Below are 25,100 nucleotides of genomic sequence, written 5' to 3' on the forward strand. Positions count from 1 at the left end.
TTTCTTATCTGATTTTCCATCAAGATACATTTTTGCCTAAAGTTGTGAATTCTAACAACATCAATAGGGAAATTGTTTTTCCTTCTTTGTGTCCTAATCCTTAGAATACTCTTGAAAGATCTTTACATTCTTTGAATGTGGTAAGGGTTTTGAAATATTATGTTAAGGCTACTAAAGATTTCAGAAAGACTTCTAGTCTATTTGTTATTTTTTCTGGCTCCAGGAAAGGTCAGAAAGCCTCTGCCATTTCTTTGGCATCTTGGTTGAAACTTTTGATTCACAAAGCTTATTTGGAGGCGGGGCAGGCTCCGCCTCAGAGAAATACAGCTCATTCTACTAGATCAGTTGCCACTTCTCGGGTTTTTAAGTAGGAAGCTTCAGTTGATCAAATTTGCAAAGCAGCAACTTGGTCTTCTTTGCATACTTTTACTAAATTTTACCGTTTTGATGTGTTTGCTTCTTCGGAAGCAGCCTTTGGTAGAAAGATTCTTCAAGCAGTTGTCTCAGTTTGATTCTAATGCCTTTTGATTTGAGTTTTTTTTTTTTAAATTTAAGAAAACCTAATTATTCTTTTGGATTTAATTTCTCAGCGGTTTTAGCTGTTATTATTTTATTCCTCCCTCTCTAGTGACTCATGGATTTCCACATCTTGAGTATTATATCCCATACGTCACTAGCTCATGGACTCTTACCTTATATGAAAGAAAACATAATTTATGTAAGAACTTAACTGATAAATTTCTTTCATAGTGTCAAGAGTCCATAAGACCCACCCTATTTATTTTTGTGGTTTTGATTTTTTTGTATAAAGCACTTTATTTTTTCCAGTTCCTTTTTTTTGTATGCTTTTTACTCCTTCTTTTACACCTCACTTCTTGGCTAGTCAAGAAACTAAGGTATATGTGAGGTGGGAGGTGTATTTATAGGCATTTTGAGGTTTGGGAAACTATGCCCCCTCCTGGTAGGAATGTATATCCCATACATCACAAGCTCATGGATTCTTGCCAATATAAGAAATTAATTTATCAGGTAAGTTCTTACATAAATTATGTTTAATCATGTCAATATTTCAATGCATGTGATAATGTGTGAAACATATTATCAAGGATTGTAATAATAATATTTTACCATGGGATGTCTAATTTTGTTCTAAATAAGTAAGAATTAACTTTACCACTATAAAATGAAGGCTAAGAATCTCCTATCCATATGACAACATATTTCCCTCTGACATATCTGTTAGGTACCAGCAGTTACTGGATGAGATCCATCAGTGCTACTTAGACCAGCGGGAGAACTTGCTCAGTCCCAGCATCACAAGTACCATCACTGAACTAACCAGCCAGAACAACCGGGATCACTGTGCCTTGGTAAGGTGTTGCCTTTCTACAAATGGCACCTGGCTCTCTTCTACCTCATTTTTCTCAAGTTATCTTTGCTATTTATTTTTTTATAGAAGGAGCCACATATTAAAGGGACATTAAACTGCAGAGTACAACTACAGTCGCTTAGTTACTACTCACTATTATATTATTGTTTTCTTATTTTATCCCCTTACAATTATTAGTTAGTGAATCTCTGTATCTTCACACTGGGCACTGCCATCTTGGATCTTATAGTTGTTATGTAACTTTTAAACTGTGCAAAAAAACTACAAAAATGTAACACTTCTGCACTCAATGATGTGCCAGATACAGCTGTCAAAAAGTAGATATGTAAAAGTGCACTAATTTTGTCACAGGATGCAACAATACATATGCTACAAGATGGCGGCGCCAGTATAAAATGCAGAGATTTACCAGCTGGATTCTGTAATGATTTAAAATAAGAGACAGGCGAGTAGAAACCAAGCTACTGTAGTTGTACCCAGCAGTTTAATGTCTCTTTAAAGGGAAATTCTATTGCAAAACTGACATGCTTTAATTTGTTGCTGCATTTCATTTTGCATTAGTGTTTCTTGCTACACACACACACGCACAACGGATGCACTCTCAGGTCTTTTAGTGAAGAAAAGTTAACAATCTTGATTGTTAACTTTTCTTCACTAAAAGACCTGAGAGTGCATCCGTTTTTTCTATATATATATATATATATATATATATATATATATATATATATATATATATATATATATATATATATATATATATATAAGTATTTAGTCAGCCACCAATTGTGCAAGTTCTCCCACTTAAGAAGATGAGAGAGGCCTGTAATTTTCATCATAGGTATACCTCAACTATGAGAGACAAAATGTGGAAACAAATCCAGACAATCACATTGTCTGTCTGATTTGGAATGAATTTATTTGCGAATTATGGTGGAAAATAAGTATTTGGTCAATCTCAAAAGTTCATCTCAATACTTTGTTATATATCCTTTGTTGGCAATGACAGAGGTCAAACGTTTTCTGTAAGTCTTCACAAGGTTGTCACACACTGTTGCTGGTATGTTGGCCCATTCCTGCATGAAGATCTCCTCTAGAGCAGTGATGTTTTGGGGCTGTCGCTGGGCAACACAGACTTTCAACTCCCTCCAAAGGTTTTCTATGGGGCTGAGATCTCTAGACTGGCTAGGACACTCCATGACCTTGAAATACTTCTTACGAAGCCACTCCTTCGTTGCCTGGGTGGTGTGTTTGGGATCATTGTCATGCTGAAAGACCCAGCCACGTTTCATCTTCAATGCCCTTGCTGATGGAAGGAGGTTTGCACTCAAAATCTCACGATACATGGCCCCATTCATTCTTTCATGTACACAGATCAGTCGTCCTGTTCCCTTTGCAGAGAAATGGCCCCAAAGCATGATGTTGCCACCCCCATGCTTCACAGTAGGTATGGTGTTCTCTCTCTCCTCCAAACAGGACAAGTTGTGTTTCTACCAAACAGTTCTACTTTGGTTTCATTTGACCATATGACATTCTCCCAATCCACTTCTGGATCATCCAAATGCTCTCTAGCATACTTCAGACGAGCCCGGACATGTACTGGCTTAAGCAGGGGAACACGTCTGGCACTGCAGGATCTGAGTCCCTGGCGGCGTAGTGTGTTACTGATGGTAGCCTTTGTTACGTTGGTCCCAGCTCTCTGCAGGTCATTCACTAGGTTCCCCTGTGTGGTTCTGGGATGTTTGCTCACTGTTCTTGTGATCATTTTGACCCCACGAGGTGAGATCTTGTGTGGAGCCCCAGATCGAGGGAGATTATCAGTGGTCTTGTATGTCTTCCATTTTCTAATTATTACTCCCACAGTTGATTTCTTCACACCAAGCTGCTTGCCTATTGCAGATTCAGTCTTCCCACCCTGGTGCAGGTCTACAATTTTTTCTGGTGTCCTTCGACAGCTCTTTGGTCTTCACCATAGTGGAGTTTGGAGTGTGACTGTTTGAGGTTGTGGACAGGTGTCTTTTATACTGATAACAAGTTCAAACAGGTGCCATTAATACAGGTAATGGGGAGAGGAGCCTCTTAAAGAAGAAGATACAGGTCTGTGAGAGCCAGAAATCTTGCTTGTTTGTAGGTGACCAAATACTTATTTTCCACCATAATTTGCAAATAAATTCTTTCCAAATCAGACAATGTGATTTGTTTCCACATTTTGTCTCTCATAGTTGAGGTATACCTATGATGAAAATTACAGGCTTCTCTCATCTTCTTAAGTGGGAGAACTTGCACAATTGGTGGCTGACTGCCCCACTGTATGTATATATATATATATATATATATATATATATATATATTTTTTTATATATATATATATATATATATATATATATATATATATATATATATATATATATATATATATATATATATATATATATATATATATATATTTCAATTTGCTGCCCATCGCTGGCAATTTTACCCTCTTCGCTGCGCTAAGTTCTAATACAGTGTCTCACCGCATGAGAGCGAGGCTCCCATTGGAGCCTATGGAAGTGCGCTTCCATGCAATGCGAACGTGAGGTCGCGTTCACATTGAGGATCACTTCAAATGCCAGTGTGCGCTTGTATTCCGAGTGGAGCGCAAATATAGCGCTTGCAAAAGCACAGTTCTGCTCTCCACTCGTAATCTGGTCCTATGTGTTTAACTGATTTGCATATTTAAAGTTTCTCTCAGAAGTCCCACAGATGGAGGCTTATGAGCAGGACACAGCTGAAGAACAAATTAGGAGCAGCATACATATTTAGATACCAGTCAGCTGCTGTTTCCTGCACAATAGCTGCAGTGTATTGTGGCTTTTGAGCAGAATATTAGCTGTGTATTTAAGCATCCATATGCTTGGATAAACATTCTCATCTCCTTTCACTCACCATCTTTCTTCTTCTTGCAGCTAGGGATCTGTCGCCTAACCCAGGTCCACCCTCTGCTTCCCTCAGATCACTACCCCAAATGACACCTCATACACCTTGCCCACGTAACCCTATAAACCTCATTAACTGCACCTCTATTAGTACACCCAAATTCTTGTGTGCCCTTTGGAATGCACGCTCGGTATGCAATAAGCTATCTATTTACGACCTATTTATTTCACGTTCACTTAACCTGTTAGCCCTCACTGAAACTTGGCTTTCCTCCTCTAAGACAACTGCTGTAGCCTCTCTGTCCTATGGCGGCCTGCATTTCAGTCACACTCCCAGGCCTGGAGACAAAAAAAGGAGGAGGAATTCTCTTGTCTCCACACAGTACCTTTCACGGCATTCCTTCACCCCCCTCTTTCCTTCTCATCTTTTGAAGTTCACGCCATCTGCCTTTTCTCCCCTATAGCTCTTCGTGTTGCAGTTATATATCGGCCCCCTGGCCCAGCATCACAATTTCTGGACCACTTTGAAGCATGGCTTCCACATTTTCTCTCTTGTAATGTCCCTTCTCTCATCTTAGGGGACTTCAACATACCCCTTGATAATCCTCACATGCCTGCTGCCTCTAAACTTCTATCCCTTACCTCCTCTTTAGGCTTGTCCCAATGGACAACATCTCCAACACACTGTGAAGGCAACTCCATAGACCTGGTCTTCACAAATCTCTGTGCTGTTTCCAACTCCCTTAACTTCCCATTTCCTCTCTCTGACCACCATCTACTAACTTTCTCTCTTACTCTACCTTCTACATCTTTGCAAGCCCCCAAAAAACTGCTACCTTACAGGAATTTAAATTACTTGGATCTCACAGACTTTTCCACTCAACTGAGTCCTCTGCTCTCTGACATTTCATCCCTGTCTTGTCCAAACCTCGTGACTCTACAGTATAATTCGGCACTAAAATCAACACTTGACAAAACTGCACCCTCCACTCTTCGACGTACATCAATCACACGACAGCAACCATGGCACACTAAACAGACCAGATATATTCAGAGATGCTCACGGGTTGCTGAACGGCAGTGGAGGAAATCACGCACCTGTGCTGATTTCCAGCATTATAAATTCACCCTTAAATCCTACAACTCTGTGCTCAGCCTGGCCAAACAAGTCTATTTCTCCTCCCTTGTGTCATCTCACGCATCCAACCCCAGAAAACTGTTCTCAACCTTTAACTCCCTTCTACGTCCGCCTGCCCCCCCCCCCCCCCCCGCCCACTAACAACCTCACTGCTCAAATTATTGCTGATCACTTCAAAAATAAAATTGACACCATTAGAAAAGAGATCTGCCCCTCACACCCCTCACACCCAGCAATCCTACACACCCCTTCTATTAACAAAAATCTATGCTACTTCCCTCCTGTAACAGAGGAAGAAGTCTCTGCACTCCTATCCTTGGCTCATCTCACAACCTGCCCACTTGACCTTATTCCTTCACAACTTATTCCCTCTCTCTCTGCTTCACTAACCCCTACACTAACTCATCTCTTTAACCAATCTCTCACCGCTGGCACATTCCCTGACACATTCAAGCATGCGTCAATCATACCAATCCTAAAAAAAAACTCCTCGCCTTCTAACTATTGACCGGTCTCCTTACTTCCCTTTGCTTCAAAATTATTGGAATGACTAGTCTATAATCGGCTAACTCAATTTCTCACAACTAACTCCTTACTTGATCCACTACAATCTGGTTTCTGCCCTAAACACTCAACAGAAACCGCTCTTGCTAAAGTAACAAATGACCTGTTATCAGCTAAAGCAAAAGGCCATTTCTCCTTACTAATTCTTCTTGACCTGTCCACAGCTTTTGACACAGTTGACCGTCCTCTCCTCCTAAAAATACTACATTCATTTGGCATCCGAGACACAGCCATCTCCTGGTTTGCATCATATCTGTCAAACCGCTAGTTTTCAGTTTCCTTTAACAACGTATCTTGTGATCCTATACCTCTCTCAGTTGGAGTACCGCAAGGCTCTGTCTTGGGCCCCTTGCTTTTCTCTCTCTATACATCCTGCCTGGAAAACTTATAGCCTCCTTTGGATTCCAGTACCACTTGTATGCTGATGATACCCAAATCTATCTTTCCTCTCCCGATATATCTCCTTCTTTCTGACTGCCTCTCTGCAGTTTCCTCTTGGATGTCTTCATACTACCTCCAACTCAATCTGTCCAAAACTGAGCTGCTTCTTATACCCCCCTCTTCGAGACATCCAACACCTGACATTTCTCTGACGGTTGAAGACTCTATTCTCAACACCTCACCCCAGGTCTGCTGTCTTGGGGTCACACTAGACTCAGAACTCGCATTCAACCCACATATACAAGTGCTTACCAAATCCTGCCGTTCACACCTACCCAACATTTCCAGAATTCGTCCCTTCCTTACTCAAAAAAACTACAAAAATACTTATTCATGCTCTCATTTTGTCACGCATTGATTATTGCAATCTACTCCTAAATGGCCTTCCAAAACACCACCTCTCTTCCCTCCAATCTATTATGAATGCTTCTGCTAGACTCATCCACCTTAGTCGCCGATCTACATCAGCTGCTCCGCTCTGCCAGTCTCTCTACACAGGCTCCCCATACACTCCAGAATACAATTTAAAGTATTAACCCTAACTTACAAAGCACTCAACAGTCTAACTCCCAACTATATTTCCTCTCTCATCGTGAAATATTCCCCATCCCGTCCTCTTCGATCAACCACTGACCTATGTCTCTACACTCCTGTTATCTCTATGTCCCACTCCCGCCTCCAAGGCTTCACACGTGCTTCTCCTGTTCTGTGGAACTCTCTACCCCGCCCCGTAAGACTGGCTCCAACCTTGTATAGCTTCAGACGCTCCTTGAAAACTCACCTATTCAGAGAGGCTTACCATCTCTCCTCCATCCCTCATCCGAACCAAACTAATACATGAACTGCCCGACTCACTGCTGCAAACACAACCGATGTAACAAGCTACCCCAACCTTATGTCTCTGCACCCTTAACCTATAGACTGTGAGCTCTCCGGAGCAGGGCCCTCTTCCTCCTGTACTAGATTTGTTTAGTTTTGTTATGTTTTGTATTTTATCACAAATCTTTGTCATTGTATACCCCTATCACTGTACCCAGCGCTATGGAATTTGGCGGCGCTTTACAAATAAATGATAATAATAATAATTAACAGATTGTTGCTTAAAAAATAAGTTTTGAAAGGTTTTAAAACGTTTTATGTATGAAAAACGTATGAGAACGGTTTAATTTCTGATGAATTTATAAAAAAAAATGTCCCTTTAGATTCAATCTGTCAATAGCCTCTTCACCCCACTTTAATAAAAGCAGTTTTAACTTAAAGGGACATGAAAACCCAAATTTTCCTTTCATCACTCAGAGCATATCATTTTAAAAAATCTACTTTATTTTACTATTTTGCTTCATTTTCTTGGTATCCTTTGCTCAAAAAGCAGCAGTGTACTACAGGGAACTAGCTTAATGCATTAGGTGAGCTAGTAACGCAAGGCATATATGGGCAGCCACCTATCGGCAGCTCCTGAGTTTACCTAGGTATCATGTTCAATGAAGGATATCAAGAGAACAAAACAGATTCGATAATATAAGTAAATTAGTTATTTAAAATCACATGCTCTATCTGAATCATAAAAGAAAAAAAATTGGGTTTCATGTCCCTTTTACTTTTAAAAATATTTTAACATGTTTAAATAATGTGCTTTTATATGCATGTTAGAAATTATTTAAATTTTATTTATATACTTACACTCCATGTAGTTATTTTACAAAAGCCTGACAAGGAAAATTTGTTCTTGAGAGATTAAATAACAAATTGTATTTTACTCTTTTTAAGATCTTTCTAAACACTGCATACATAAAACACGCAGAGGGACTTTCCAACAAAACTAAATATTGTGTAGAAATAATGGAGAGAAAAAAAAAATGATTTAACATTAGGCATTTTGTTTTGTTTTTTACACTCAGGTACGAAGTGGCTGTGCCTTCATGGTTCATGTATGTCAGGATGAACATCAGCTTTATAATGATTTTTTCACAAAACCAACACCAAAATTGGAGTATGTGGTAAATTTATATATTTGTTTCATTAACTATATGAAGTGTCTATATTAATGTTTGAATTTGTGTAGCTTTTGGTTTGTTCAGCAAGGGTGTATTTTTCCCTTGTTTCCATTAACCTATAAACAGTATATGTCATAAGAGTGTACATTAGCTAGGTATGGTTATCATTTATAAATAAAGCTAGATATGTTTGAAGATTTATAACGTACATTTAAAGGGACATGAAACCCATTTTGTTTTTCCTTTCATGATTCGGATAGAGAATATCATTTTAAACAACATTCCAATTTACTTCTAGTATCTAATTTGCTTCCTTTTTTAGATATCCTTTGTTGAAGAAATAGCAATGCACATGGGTGAGGCATCTGTGTGCATCCACCAATCAGCAGCTACTGATCCTATTTAGATATGCTTTTCAACAAAGAATTTCAAGAGAATGGAGCAAATTAGATAATAGAAGTACATTGTGAAGTTGTTTCAAATGGCATGTCCTTTCTAAATCGTGAAAGAAAAATGTTGTGTTTCAGGTCACATACTAACACACATGCACACATAATAACACATGCATCCATACATACTAACACACATGCACACATACTAACACACACGCACACTAACACACACTCACACATACATACACATACACACACACACACACTAAATATATATATATATATATATATATACGCACACACACAAATGGCATATACTATATCACTTTTAAAACAATGCTAATACCTCCTTTTATTTTCAAAATAGAAAGTTTAAATATTTTTTATTAAAAAAAAGTTAGCTATAGATTGATATACAGTGGGGATAGCTAGTTATAGATTGATATTTAAAAAAATTAAATATATAATTTAAAATAAGAAGAACAAAGCTATTTAGACTATTTCTTAGTGCACCTTTTGGCTTAGCGCACCTTCGGGCTAGCGCTCTTGTAGAGTGCCCCCTAGAACTCAATGAGAAAAGGGATTTAGCATGGCTGCGCTAGTAAACTTTTGCAAGAAGATGTCTGAGCCGTTCTTTGAAATCGCCCTCATGCTCATTGTCTACAATGTAAATGACAACAAGGGAACAGAGTTGTCAGCAATGCATATTTCTATGTAGTAATGATGTCAAATGCTATAAGCAATTGACAGAGACACAGGCACTTTTTATTTGCTCATTGTAGGGAGTTCCCATAGCTTGGGTTAGGAACCACAAAAAATCATATAAACCCTTCATTCAAAATTTTATTTTTTACTGTGTTTTTACACAAATTATTATGGAACAATTTGTATTAAATTATCCAGTTAATTTGTGCTTTGGATAGCTTAGTGACATCACAAATTGGAGGCGGACACACAGTCAGTGTGTTTTAGAAAAAGCCCGTCCTGGCATAAATAAGGGGTAAGAAGACCTGCATATTATCATATACCAAGTCAGAGCTGGTGAGTCCGGTGAGCTTGGTCTGTAGGAGGACCGCTGGTCTGTTTACATGCTGCAGTGATTCATACTGTGAACTCTCTGTCACTAAGAAGAGAGGCTTACTCAGCCCTGTTTTGTTACACTTATATGAACTGCAACATGTTGTGGATACATTGTTCACTATGCCAGGTGGAACTTTAAAGGGACACTGAACCCAATTTTTTTCTTTTGCGATTCAGATAGAAAGTTGCTTAAAATTACATGCTCTAATTGACTCCTATTATCAAATTGTCTTCATTTTATTGGTATCTTTATTTGAAATGCAAGGATGTAAGTTTAGATGCCGGCCCATTTTTGGTGAACAAACTGGGTTGTTCTTGCTGATTGGTGAATAAATTCACCCATCAATAAACAAGTGCTTTCCATGGTACTGAACCAAAAAAATAGCTTAGATGCCTTCTTTTTCAAATAAAGAAAGCAAGAGAACGAAGAAAAATTGATAATAGGTGTAAATGAGAAAGTTGATTAAAATTTCATGCTCTATTAAATCACTGAAGAAAAAATATGGGTTCAGTGTACCTTTAACAGATTGCTGATTACATGGCTATGATACATTTTAAGTTGCAACATTTATACCGGTAACATTTATTCAGGGATCCCTGATATAGGCTCAGTTGAATTAGTTTGTTTTTTATTGCCCTAATATTAATTTGATTTATCTCAATATGAGTGTGATATATATATATGCATATATGCTGATTTTTTATTATATATATATATATATATATATATATATATATAATTTTTTTTATTAAAAATAACATTGTTCTGTATGTGAAGAACATTGGAATGTGTAATATTGATAACTCCTGTGGGGTTAGCGGGGGGGTAAAGCTACAGTAGTTTCACAAGCAGCAATGGAAGCTAGCTGTTGATTGGTAGCTGCACATACATGCCTCTTGTCATTGGTTCACCCAGTGTGTTCAGTTGGTTTCACATTAGGGCATTACTGCTCCTTCATAAAAGGATACCAAGAAAATTAAGCACATTTTATAATATAAGTAATTTGAAAAGTTGTTTAAAATTGTATGCGCTATCTAGATCATGAATGTTTGTTTCTGACTTTACTGTCCATAATTTAAACATTTTGGAAGGATTGAATTTGTAGGTTTAATAGAAATTTGCTTGGTTTCTGTAAATTAATATAAAATGACGCTGTATAATAATTTTACTTTTGTCTGTTTTCATTCCAGTTTACTTCTGGAGAAACTGTGTCTGTCTTTATATGATGTTCTGAGACCCTTGATCATTCATGTTGTTCATTTAGAGACCCTTTCTGAGCTTTGTGGTATATTGAAAATAGAGATGTTAGAGGATCATGTGCAACATAATGGTAATTATTCATTTTGTTCTCACATAACTATATATATAATTATATGTTTAATTCTACCTCTCTCAAGTAAATGATAATATGTTTAGATTGCTGATAACGTAAAGGGGAATTAAAGTATTTGTATATATAGCATAGTACAGATTATCAGGTAAGTACTTCATTGGAAAAGATCTAGGTACAAAACAATTTTTAACAGCATTTAAAAAACTGTCTATGTTTTCAAATAGTGCATTATTTTGTTTTCCAGGGACATACCACTTGTTAAGCCTCTTAAAGGGACAGTTAAGTAAAATTTTATATATATATATATATATATATATATATATATATATATTATTGTTGTTTAAAAAGATACGCAACACATTTTACTACCCAGTCCCCAACTTCGCATAACCAACATTTATTATATTAATTTACTTTATAACATCTGCCTCTTTCTAAGCCCCTGCAGGCTGCTTTTTCTCTCAGTGCTTTTTATTAGCTTTTTACAACCAGACAGTGCTAGTTCAAGTGTGCCATATAGATAACACTGTGCAAGTAAATGCAGGAACCAGCACTTATTGGCAAGTTTATAAAAAGCACTGAGATAAGGGCAGTACTCTAAGAGCATCTAAGCAGAGGCTTAGATACAGTTAATCATAGAGCTTAAAATTATATTAATATAATCGTGTTGTGTTGGTTATGCAAAACTGGGGAATGGGTAAGAAAGGGATTATCTATCATTTTAAACAATAACAATTTTCAAGTAGACTATCCCTTTAATATCCCTTCTAAGCTTTCATGATTCCGATAGACAATGCAATTTTAAACTACTTTCTAATGTACTTCAATGATCAAATTAGCTTTGTTCTCTTATCTTTTGTTGAGGAGTAAATCTAGGTTTGCTAATATGAGCTCAGATGTGTCCACTCATCTTCAGCAGTCAATGCAACTATGTATAACAGTGCAATAAACAATGTGGCAAACACTGCTGCCAGATGGCTAAAGACTCGTGCACACTCCTGAACTCCCTTGGTATTACCCTTTAACAAAGGATACCAAGAGAACTAAGCAAAATTAATAGAGGTTAATTGGAGAGTTGTTAAACTTCATGATCGATCCAATCCATTTGTTTAATTTTGACTTTTCTGTTCCCTTAAAGGGACATGCCACCCACAGTTTTTCTTTTATGATTTAGAAAGAGAATGCAATTTTAAACATCTTTCTAATTTACTTATATTATCTAATTTTTCTTCAACTAAGGATATTTAAAAAATGAAGCAAAATAAATAATGGAAGTAAATTGTAATGTTGTTTACATTTCTATTCTCTATCTGAATCATGAAAGAAAGATTTTGGGTTTAGTGGCCCTTTAAGTTTTGTCTATTCTTATCATTTTTGTTCTGGACAATTAGGGGCAGATATAAATGAACTCCAGAGATAACGCACTGTTTAGTATGTTGTAGAGCTTAGGTTCTGAATGCTGCAGAATACACTACTGTTTTCCTGGTGGGTAGTGTAAAAACATTTAAATTACAGTATGTGGACAAAATAAATTATTAAGTACATACATAAACTATGCATAGATATGGGGAATTTATTTTTTGGTTTAATGAGCCCTTAATGAATTACATATATTACATTATGCTATAAAAAGGTTCACATCTGGAATGCTGTATAGCTGTTTTGTTGAAATGACAGTTGCCTGGATTGGAATGTTGTAGACAACATTTCTCTCATTCAATCTAACATCTATTTACTAAACGGATGGCAGATAGGGCTACAGTGTATAAATTTGCAGTGTGCTGTAGCCCTCTCTGGCATCCCAAGGGCTAATCCCCCAATCCCTAAAATGTATCCTAGTCCCTAACCTCACATGAGATCCAGATCTCCAGCCGCTGTGATTGTGCACCATGATCGCACAGTTTCTTTTAATATCACAGTTTACATTGGCTAGTTTGAGGTCAAAGCATTAAGCAGCTTACTAGCCTACATTTATTTAGGCGAAAACTGGGGAACATTGGCTAAACACAGTTATCTGCACAGATTATGTCACCTCAAAATGACCACCTTCATTCTGATGATAATATATTATAAGACTCAATCCCTCCCTACTTGTAAAACAATGTTCCTGACCCCCTAGGCCAGGGGTGTCCAAACTTTGCTCTCCAGAGGTTTTGGAACTACATTTCCGATGATGCTCAGCCAGCATTTTATCTAGCTGAGCATCATGGGAAATGTAGTTCCAAAACCTCTGGAGAGCAAAGTTTGGACACCCCTGCCCTAGGCAGAACATGCTGTGATGGGAGATATCATTGCAGAAAATGCAGCATGTCTGCAGAAAGAATGGGACACATGCAGGAACGTTTAGCACTTTCACTTTGCAGTACTGCTCCACATTATACTGTTCTCATCAGCCAGTGCTATCCTCTCGGCTGCCTTGTGTCGGTTTTTATTAAAGGGACATTATACACTAGATTTTTCTCTGCATAAATGTTTTGTAGATGATTAATTTATATAGCCCATACAGTTTTTTGTTTTTTAAATATATAGTTTTGCTTATTTTTAAATAACATTGCTCTGATTTTCAGACTCCTAACCAAGCCCCAAAGTTTTAGGAGAATACCGACGTATACCTACTCCAGCTGGCTTCTGTTTGTGCAAAGGGTCTTTTCATATTCAGAGAAAGGGGGAGGGGGAGTGTTTGCTATTTCCCACTTTCAGTGGGTGTTCCAGTAACCATTTAAAAAGAGCTATACTGTGAACTTCTAAGTAAGTTTTTAAACAGTTTTATACTAAATATTAAGATCAGTATCTGTGCATCTTATTCTTTATAGTAGTGTCTATTACACGCATTTATATGAAAATTAGTGTATACTGTCCCTTTAACATAGTGCATCCAGAGGAAAGTGCTGGCTGAAGAGAACAGTCAAATACGGATGAGTAGCGCTGCAAAGCAGAAGTGCATTTATTGTAGACTGGCTCTCAGGGAATTTTTTTCAACCCTGCACCCAGCCTTTCCAGGTCTGCAAAGCGGTGACTTCTAAATGTAAGATGTTCTTGGGAGCAATGCGCCTTTTTATTACTACATTTCTACCTTGTAATACTTTTCACTTGGTAGCAACAACTTTATTCAAGAGATTTGTTTTTTGTCTGCATCTAATTTGCAATAAACTGCAGCACTATATCATAAAACTTAAAAAAAACTTGCTTTACTCTCCACTGATTAACACATGGCAATTGAGCTGGTGATTTAGTGTAACTGCCCAATTTAAAATATTTTATTTCAAAATGACCTGCAGAAAGTGAAGAAAAGTTCTACCTCTGGGTTCCTGACAATACATTTTGATTTAGAATAATTGTCTTCACTTGCTACAGATCTATCTACATCTCCACCTAGATTGCACTTGTGGTCAAAAATATTTTGATGCTTTAGGTTTTCTTGTACTATAAACATTTTTTTTATAAACTAGACAGATCAATAAGGTTACAGGTTAATTATCCAACACTCACATTAAAGTGTAAGAAGATGGATCATTTTATGATTGCACTATTGCTTGCTTATAACTACATGTTTAACTCTTTCAAAAGGTGTTAAACATATATTTAATTTCAGCTCCAGAGCAGCACTGCACTTCTGGGACTTGGGTGATCTGGTTAGGCAATGACAAGAAGCATATGTGTGTAGCCACCATTCAACAGTTAGCTCACGGTAGTGCGTTGCTGCTCCTGAGCCTACCTAGGTATGCTTTTCAACAAACAATACCAAGAAAACAAAGTCAATATGATAATAAATTTAAATTGCATGCTCTGTCTGAATTATGAAAGTTAAAGTCCCTTTAATGCCCAGCTACTAATATAGCTTGTAATCGCACTTTATTAATGTGTGTTCTTTCCTACATCAGTGGAGCACCTGGGATCATTTGATGGTTTGGTGAAGCAGATGTTAGAAGATGTGCAGGAGAGACTGGTCTACAGAACACACATATATATTCAGACAGACATACTGGGCTACAAGCCTGCTCCAGGGGATCTGGCATATCCTGACAAGCTAGAAATGATGGAGGTAGGTTTATAAATGCATAACAATTTAATGAGGGATTTTAAGCAATTGTTTTAGGAGAGCTGATATGAGAAAGTTATATTGAGTTCTATATAGGTGAGGTAGGTACAGACCTTTTGATCCCTGAATGTTTCCTCTTCAAGTGTAACCTCTAGAACAGGTCTTGGGAACCATGTAACGTTTTTTTTTTACTGGCTCCTAACTTTTTGGATGATTCCATAAATATTTTTATGCAACAGCCCTTGCCTGGTTCATACAATTTTAAAGCCTGCAGTATTTAAAAGCTTTTTAACTGACCTTAAAAGTTTCTACAAACGGATTGTTTTCACTTAGCTTTTACTGCAGTCTGCTATTTATGATCGATATCCAATTCCTCACCTCTGTTTTCATGCTCTCTTTATTTCGTGTTCCTCATTACGCTACAGATTATATTGGTAATTTTATAGATAAGTGATAATAATTATAAAAAAGAAAACCCCTACATTTTTTTTATTAATCAGAAATATCATACAATTTTTTAAACAACTTTCTAATTTATTTCTATTATTTAATTTGCTTTCTTTTCCTGTTATCATTTGCTGAAAGATTTATCTAGGAAAGATCAGGAGCAGCAAAGAACCTAGGTTCTCACTGCTGATTGGTGGCTGCATATATATACCGATTGTCATTGGCTCACCCATGTGTTCTGTTAGAAACCAGTAGTGCATTGCTGCTACTTCAATAAATAATACCAAGAGAATGAAACAAATTAGATAATAGAAGTAAATTAGAAAGTTGTTTAAATTGTATTCTCTATCTGAATCATCAAAGAAATTTTTTGGGTTTCATGTCCATTTAAGGCCACAATTATAAATGTTATTCTTGAAGCTAAAGGAAGCCAGGGGACTGTCCGATACAGTAAATGATAATCAGCGTATGAGTCTAGCAGAAAGTCACAATGAATTGCAGTAGTGTAGCCCAGAAGACTAGTCAGGAACATTTGTGTCATCAGCATACAGATGATGTTAAAGGGACATAATGGTCAAAACTGAAATGCACATAATAATAAAAATATGATGCAAAATAGACTTTCCTTAATTTCAAAACATCCTGAAAATTGGCACTTTTTTATCTCACTATGGACACCAGAAACAACAGACCTACCTCTGTTTAATCTGTCTCTTGTCTTGACTGTCCTGCCTCTAGTCAAAATAAAAGAAAGAAATGTAAACTGCTTGCTGAGTTTACCTCCTTACTAACTTGTAAGCCTTACTGCTTGTCATTTTATAGTAGAAGCTTTCCTGGTTGCTATGACTACTGCTGAGCCCCATAAAGAGACTTGCTTAGTATTTGATTGACACATTATTCTAAAGGATACCTCTATTATGCCTTCAGAGGAAGGGGTGGAGCTGTGGTATAACAGAAGTATGCACACTCCTGACTACAGATCGGTCGCACTTACTGGTATTGTTATGTTTATTATCATGGGCAGTGGAATAAATGCATTTTTATAATAAAATATCTTATAAACTGTTAATAGGTGTATATAAGACTTTATCGGTTTCATGAACAATGTATTGGATTTAAAATTGTAAATTACTATAATGTCCTGTTTTAAATAGAAGTGTTTTTGCACAACACTTATATTCGTAGAAATGCTTCTAATAAAAGCTATGGCTAAGATTACAAGTCGTGCGTTATGATTTTTCTGCGCACTATATGGTCTTTTCACAATGAATTTCCATAGCGCAGCTATTTCAAGTCTTGAAAAATTGCGATTGCATTCGCACATTCACCTTTTACGCAACAATCCTTTCCGCTCTCGAAGAGCTGTAGTTAAGTTTTCCGCATCAGAAAAGTTTCATGAAACCCTTTAAAAAATACAAAGTAAAAAAAATTTACAAAGTACAGTTACACTTATATTAACACTGTCTAATAAAAATTATTTCTTTCATGTAATTAGCAAGAGTCCATGAGCTAGTGACGTATGGGATATACATTCCTACCAGGAGGGGCAAAGTTTCCCAAACCTCAAAATGCCTATAAATACACCCCTCACCACACCCACAAATCAGTTTTTACAAACTTTTCCTCCTATGGAGGTGGTGAAGTAAGTTTGTGCTAGATTCTACGTTGATATGCGCTCCGCAGCAGGTTGGAGCCCGGTTTTCCTCTCAGCGTGCAGTGAATGTCAGAGGGATGTGAAGAGAGTATTGCCTATTTGAATTCAATGATCACCTTCTACGGGGTCTATTTCATAGGTTCTCTGTTATCGGTCGTAGAGATTCATCTCTTACCTCCCTTTTCAGATCGACGATATACTCTTATGTATACCATTACTTCTACTGATTCTCGTTTCAGTACTGGTTTGGCTTTCTACTACATGTAGATGAGTGTCCTGGGGTAAGTAAGTCTTATTTTCTGTGACACTCTAAGCTATGGTTGGGCACTTTTATATATTGTTCTAAATATATGTATTCATTTCAAACATTTATTTGCCTTGACTCAGGATGTTCAAACATTCCTTATTTCAGACAGTCAGTTTCATATTTGGGATAATGCATATGAATAAATCAATTTTTTCTCCACATTATTTAAGTCTCATTATTTATTGCTTCTGGTTGCTAGAAGCTTGTTCACTGGCATTTTTTCCCATTCCTGAAACTGTCATTTAAGGAATTTGATCAATTTTGCTTTATATGTTGTTTTTTCTATTACATATTGCAAGATGTCCCAGATTGACACTGAGTCAGAAGATACTTCTGGAAAAACGCTGCCTGGTGCTGGATCTACCAAAGCTAAGTGTATCTGCTGTAAGCTTATGGTATCTGTTCCTCCAGCTGTTGTTTGTAATGAATGTCATGACAAACTTGTTAATGCAGATAATATTTCCTTTAGTAATGTTACATTACCTGTTGCTGTTCCGTCAACATCTAATACTCAGAGTGTTCTTGTTAACATAAGAGATTTTGTTTCTAAATCCATTAAGAAGGCTATGTCTGTTATTCCTCCTTCTAGTAAACTTAAAAGGTCTTTTAAAACTTCTCATTTTTCAGAGGAATTTTTAAATGAACATCATCATTCTGATTCTGATAATGGTTCCTCTGGTTCAGAGGATTCTGTCTCAGAGGTTGATGCTGATAAATCTTCATATTTATTCAAAATGGAATTTATTCGTTCTTTACTTAAGAAGTTTTAATTGCATTAGAAATAGAGGATTCTGGTCCTCTTGATACTAAATCTAAGCGTTTTAAATAAGGTTTTTAAATCTCCTGTAGTTATTCCAGAAGTTTTTCCTGTCCCTGATGCTATTTCTGAAGTAATCTCCAGGGAATGGAATAATTTGGGTAATTCATTTACTCCTTCTAAACGTTTTAAGCAATTATATCCTTTGGCATCTGACAGATTAGAGTTTTGGGACAAAATCCCTAAAGTTGATGGGGCTATCTCTACTCTTGCTAAACGTACTACTATTCCTACGGCAGATAGTACTTCCTTTAAGGATCCTTTAGATAGGAAGATTGAATCCTTTCTAAGAAAAGCTTACTTATGTTCAGGTAATCTTCTTAGACCTGCTATATCTTTAGCGGATGTTGCTGCAGCTTCAACTTTTTGGTTAGAAGCTTTAGCGCAACAAGTAACAGATCATAATTCTCATAGCATTGTTAATCTTCTTCAACATGCTAATAACTGTATTTGTGATGCCATCTTTGATATCATTAGAGTTGATGTCAGGTATATGTCTCTAGCTATTTTAGCTAGAAGAGCTTTATGGCTTAAAACTTGGAATGCTGATATGTCTTCTAAGTCAACTTTGCTTTCCCTTTCTTTCCAGGGTAATAAATTATTTGGTTCTCAGTTGGATTCTATTATCTCAACTGTTACTGGAGGGAAAGGAACTTTTTTACCACAGGATAAAAAATCTAAAGGTAAATTTAGGTCTAATAATCGTTTTCGTTCCTTTCGTCACAATAAGGAACAAAAGCCTGATCCTTCACCCACAGGAGCGGTATCAGTTTGGAAACCATCTCCAGTCTGGAATAAATCCAAGCCTTTTAGAAAACCAAAGCCAGCTCCAAAGTCCACATGAAGGTGCGGCCCTCATTCCAGCCCAGCTGGTAGGGGGCAGATTACGTTTTTTCAAAGAAATTTGGATCAATTCAATTCACAATCTTTGGATTCAGAACATTGTTTCAGAAGGGTACAAAATTGGCTTCAAGATAAGGCCTCCTGCAAAGAGATTTTTTCTTTCCCGTGTCCCAGTAAATCCAGCGAAAGCTCAAGCATTTCTGAAATGTGTTTCAGATCTAGAGTTGGCTGGAGTAATTATGCCAGTTCCAGTTCTGGAACAGGGGCTGGGGTTTTATTCAAATCTCTTCATTGTACCAAAGAAGGAGAATTCCTTCAGACCAGTTCTGGATCTAAAAATATTGAATCGTTATGTAAGGATACCAACATTCAAAATGGTAACTATAAGGACTATCTTGCCTTTTGTTCAGCAAGGGCATTATATGTCCACAATAGATTTACAGGATGCATATCTGCATATTCCGATTCATCCAGATCACTATCAGTTTCTGAGATTCTCTTTCCTAGACAAGCATTACCAGTTTGTGGCTCTGCCGTTTGGCCTAGCAACAGCTCCAAGAATTTTTACAAAGGTTCTCGGTGCCCTTCTGTCTGTAATCAGAGAACAGGGTATTGTGGTATTTCCTTATTTGGACGATATCTTGGTACTTGCTCAGTCTTCACATTTAGCAGAATTTCATACGAATCAACTTGTGTTGTTTCTTCAAAATCATGGTTGGAGGATCAATTTACCGAAAAGTTAATTGATTCCTCAGACAAGGGTAACCTTTTTAGGTTTCCAGATAGATTCAGTGTCCATGACTCTGTCTCTGACAGACAAGAGACGTCTAAAATTGATCTCAGCTTGTCGAAACCTTCAATCACAATCATTCCCTTTGGTAGCATTATGCATGGAAATTCTAGGTCTTATGACTGCTGCATCGGACGCGATCCCCTTTGCTCGTTTTCACATGCGACCTCTTCAGCTCTGTATGCTGAACCAGTGGTGCAGGGATTACACAAAGATATCTCAATTAATATCTTTAAAACCGATTGTACGACACTCTCTGACGTGGTGGACAGATCACCATCGTTTAGTTCAGGGGGCTTCTTTTATTCTTCCGACCTGGACTGTAATTTCAACAGATGCAAGTCTGACAGGTTGGGGAGCTGTTTGGGGGTCTCTGACAGCACAAGGGGTTTGGGAATCTCAGGAGGTGAGATTACCAATCAATATTTTGGAACTCCGTGCAATTTTCAGAGCTCTTCAGTCATGGCCTCTTCTAAAGAGAGAATCGTTCATTTGTTTTCAGACAGACAATGTCACAACTGTGGCATACATCAATCATCAAGGAGGGACTCACAGTCCTCTGGCTATGAAAGAAGTATCTCGAATACTGGTATGGGCGGAATCCAGCTCCTGTCTAGTTTCTGCGGTTCATATCCCAGGTATAGACAATTGGGAAGCGGATTATCTCAGTCACCAAACGTTACATCCGGGCAAATGGTCTCTTCACCCAGAGGTATTTCTTCAGATTGTTCAAATGTGGGGACTTCCAGAAATAGATCTGATGGCTTCTCATCTAAACAAGAAACTTCCCAGGTATCTGTCCAGATCCAGGGATCCTCAGGCGGAAGCAGTGGATGCATTGTCACTTCCTTGGAAGTATCATCCTGCCTATCTCTTTCCGCCTCTAGTTCTTCTTCCAAGAGTAATCTCCAAGATTCTGAAGGAATGCTCGTTTGTTCTGCTGGTGGCTCCAGCATGGCCTCACAGGTTTTGGTATGCGGATCTTGTCCGGATGGCCTCTTGCCAACCGTGGACTCTTCCGTTAAGACCAGGCCTTCTGTCGCAAGGTCCTTTTTTCCATCAGGATCTCAAATCCTTAAATTTAAAGGTATGGAGATTGAACGCTTGATTCTTAGTCAAAGAGGTTTCTCTGACTCTGTGATTAATACTATGTTACAGGCTCGTAAATTTGTATCTAGAAAGATATATTATAGAGTCTGGAAGACTTACATTTCTTGGTGTCTTTCTCATCATTTTTCCTGGCATTCTTTTAGAATTCCGAGAATTTTACAGTTTCTTCAGGATGGTTTGGATAAAGGTTTGTCTGCAAGTTCCTTGAAAGGACAAATCTCTGCTCTTTCTGTTCTTTTTCACAGAAAGATTGCTATTCTTCCTGATATTCATTGTTTTGTACAAGCTTTGGTTCGTATAAAACCTGTCATTAAGTCAATTTCTCCTCCTTGGAGTTTGAATTTGGTTCTGGGGGCTCTTCAAGCTTCTCCGTTTGAACCTATGCATTCTTTGGACATTAAATTACTTTCTTGGAAAGTTTTGTTTCTTTTGGCCATCTCTTCTGCTAGAAGAGTTTCTGAATTATCTGCTCTTTCTTGTGAGTCTCCTTTTCTGATTTTTCATCAGGATAAGGCGGTGTTGCGAACTTCTTTTAAATTTTTACCTAAGGTTGTGAATTCTAACAACATTAGTAGAGAAATTGTGGTTCCTTCATTGTGTCCTAATCCTAAGAATTCTAAGGAGATATCATTGCATTCTTTGGATGTAGTTAGAGCTTTGAAATATTATGTTGAAGCTACTAAAAAATTCCGAAAGACTTCTAGTCTATTTGTTATCTTTTCCGGTTCTAGGAAAGGTCAGACGGCCTCTGCCATTTCTTTGGCATCTTGGTTAAAATCTTTAATTCATCATGCTTATGTTGAGTCGGGTAAAACTCCGCCCCAAAGGGTTACAGCTCATTCTATTAGGTCGGTTTCTACTTCCTGGGCGTTTAGGAATGAAGCTTCGGTTGATCAGATTTGCAAAGCAGCAACTTGGTCCTCTTTGCATACTTTTACTAAATTCTACCATTTTGATGTGTTTTCTTCTTCTGAAGCAGTTTTTGGTAGAAAAGTACTTCAGGCAGCTGTTTCAGTTTGATTCTTCTGCTTATAATTTCAGTTTTTTTCATTATAAGATTTAAACTTTATTTTGGGTGTGGATTATTTTCAGCGGATTTGGCTGTCTTTATTTTATCCCTCCCTCTGTAGTGACTCTTGCGTGGAAGATCCACATCTTGGGTAGTCATTATCCCATTCGTCACTAGCTCATGGACTCTTGCTAATTACATGAAAGAAAACATAATTTATGTAAGAACTTAACTGATAAATTCATTTCTTTCATATTAGCAAGAGTCCATGAGGCCCACCCTTTTTGTGGTGGTTTTGATTTTTTTGTATAAAGCACAATTATTCCAATTCCTTATTTTTTATGCTTTCGCACTTTTTTCTTATCACCCCACTTCTTGGCTATGCGTTAAACTGATTTGTGGGTGTGGTGAGGGGTGTATTTATAGGCATTTTGAGGTTTGGGAAACTTTGCCCCTCCTGGTAGGAATGTATATCCCATACGTCACTAGCTCATGGACTCTTGCTAATATGAAAGAAATGAATTTATCAGGTAAGTTCTTACATAAATTATGTTTTTGCACAAAAAAGTTATAATGGCTAAAAGATATGAGATCTCGGGTGTTAGAAAAAAAAAAGCAGACTAAGGGATTTCACATTGACTGACTGACTGACATACATACACATACATAGAGAAACATGGATTTATATGTATAGAGATATGTTTAACTATGGAGATGATGAAAAGATTTTACATTACAATCTTATGCACATTTAACAATATCTTAGATGTATTTTTAAAGAGATATTCGCATATAGATCTCAAGATATTTAGACATATATATATATATATATATATATATATCTCGCTATAGATAGATATATCAGTCCAAAAATCATCACATATGTAGAGAAATATTTATTTATAAATAAATAGATATTTTGCTATGAAATTTTTTTTATCAGTAGGAAATAATCGCATTTTCATGTACACTTTTAGAGGAGAATACGTCATAGTTTAGCCCAACAGATTAGGGTTTTAGTGTGCTTTGTTTCTCCTACAATGGTGTATTCGGTCCACGGCTTCATCCTTACTTGTGGGATATTCTCAATCCCTACAGGAAGTGGCAAAGAGAGCACACAGCAGAGCTTTCCATATAGCTCCCCTCAGGCTCCGCCCCCCCAGTCATTCTCTTTGCCGCTCTAACTAGTAGCATCTCCACGGGGGTGGTAAAGAGTATGTGGTGTTAGTTGTAGTTTTTTATTTCTTCTATCAAGAGTTTGTTATTTTAAAGTAGTGCCGGCTTGTACTATTTACTCTGCAGCAGAAAGTGATGAAGTTTTCTGTTGAGAGGAATATGATTTTAGCACCAGTAACTAAAATCCATTGCTGTTCCCACGCAGGACTGTTGAATACCAGTGAACTTCAGTTGGGGGGAACAGTTTGCAGGCTTAACTGCTTCAGGTATGATCAGTCATTTTTCTAACAAGACCAAGTAATGCTAGAAGACTGTCAGAAATGCCCTCAGGGATAGGTAAGCCATTTTTCTTAGACTCTGTATAAAAGGATGGCTTATATTAAGGGCTCTATGCTGGTTGACACTATTGTGGGCTAAATCGATTGCTTTTTAGCATGTTTTCAGTGTAAATAAGGTGTTTTTTCAGACTTTGAAACACTTATGGGGTTTAATATTGCGCCTGGCACTTATTTGGACACCTAATCTAGTCTAAAAGGTCCCTCCACTCTGGAATGAAGAGTGAGGAGGCCTCATTTTCACGCCTCAATTGCGCAGTTGTTTTCACTAGGCAGTTCATGCAGCTTCACGTGGGGAGTCCAGAGACATCAGAAAGGACTTCAGAGAGGCTTATTTCCTACTTAAATAATCCCTAAGGAAGGTAAAAGCCACAGTAGAGGCTGTGGCATTGTACTGTAGTGTTTTTAACCGGTTAACTGCTGTTATTAGCTCCGGTTTGGGCATTAAGGGGTTAATTGGTCTGAAAATTTGTGTGCAATCTTTTCAAAGCATTAAGACACTGTGGTGAAAATTTCATTAAAATCGGATGTTTATTTGATGGTTTTTTGATGTTTCAGTAATAAAGTGTGCACTTTTATTATTTAAAGAGACAGTAATGTTTTTGTCAAGAATAATTTTTATTGCATTGAAGTTCTGTCTAAGTCTGTCAAACATGTCTGACCCTTCAGATAGCCTATGTTCTGTATGTTTAAAGGCCAAGGTGGTTCCCCCATTAAATTTATGTGTGAAGTGTGCCATAGTGTCCAAACAGCTTAAGGACCGTACAATCACGCTTAAAGATGTAGCCCAAGATGATTCTTTAGCTGAAGGTAGTGAGGATAGCCCGCTATCCCCTCCTTCTGTGTCAACACCAGCTATGCCCGCGCAAGCGATGCCCAGTACATCTAGCGCACCAATTGCTATTACTATGCAGCAGTAATGGATAATTCTCTCGCAGCATTTTTATCCAAACTGCCAGCTTTTCCAAGGAAGCGTGATTGCTCAGTTTTAAATACAGAAAATTAGCAAGCAGACGCAGAGGATAATTTATCTGTAGTGCCCTCACATCAATCTGACTTGGCGGTGAGGGAGGGCCTGTCTGAGGGAGAAATTTCTGACACAGGAAAAGTTTCTCAGCAGGCAGAGCCTGATACCATAGCATTTAAATTTAAGCTAGAACACCTCCGCGCCCTACTTAAGGAGGTCCTAGCTACACTTGATGATTGTGACCCCTTGGTGGTCCCAGAAAAATTGTGTAAAATAGACAAATTCTTAGAGGTCCCAGTACACACTGATGCGTTTCCGATACCTAAGAGGGTGGCGGATATCGTGAATAAGGAGTGGG

General features: G+C 37.5%; 1 protein-coding gene across 1 annotated transcript in view; it reads left to right on the forward strand.

Annotated features, from left to right (window-relative positions):
• The window catches only part of COG3 (component of oligomeric golgi complex 3), a 230,375-nt gene that overhangs the window by 60,833 nt on the left and 144,442 nt on the right, over nucleotides 1-25,100 (forward strand). Inside the window, exons 10-13 of the mRNA XM_053707999.1 lie at nucleotides 1,244-1,370; nucleotides 8,347-8,438; nucleotides 11,106-11,245; nucleotides 15,130-15,290. Of these exons, the coding sequence (XP_053563974.1) occupies nucleotides 1,244-1,370; nucleotides 8,347-8,438; nucleotides 11,106-11,245; nucleotides 15,130-15,290 (520 nt within the window). The remainder of the gene's footprint in view (nucleotides 1-1,243; nucleotides 1,371-8,346; nucleotides 8,439-11,105; nucleotides 11,246-15,129; nucleotides 15,291-25,100) is intronic.

The sequence above is a fragment of the Bombina bombina genome, chromosome 3, assembly GCF_027579735.1.
Source record: "Bombina bombina isolate aBomBom1 chromosome 3, aBomBom1.pri, whole genome shotgun sequence".
Classification (NCBI taxonomy): domain Eukaryota; kingdom Metazoa; phylum Chordata; class Amphibia; order Anura; family Bombinatoridae; genus Bombina; species Bombina bombina.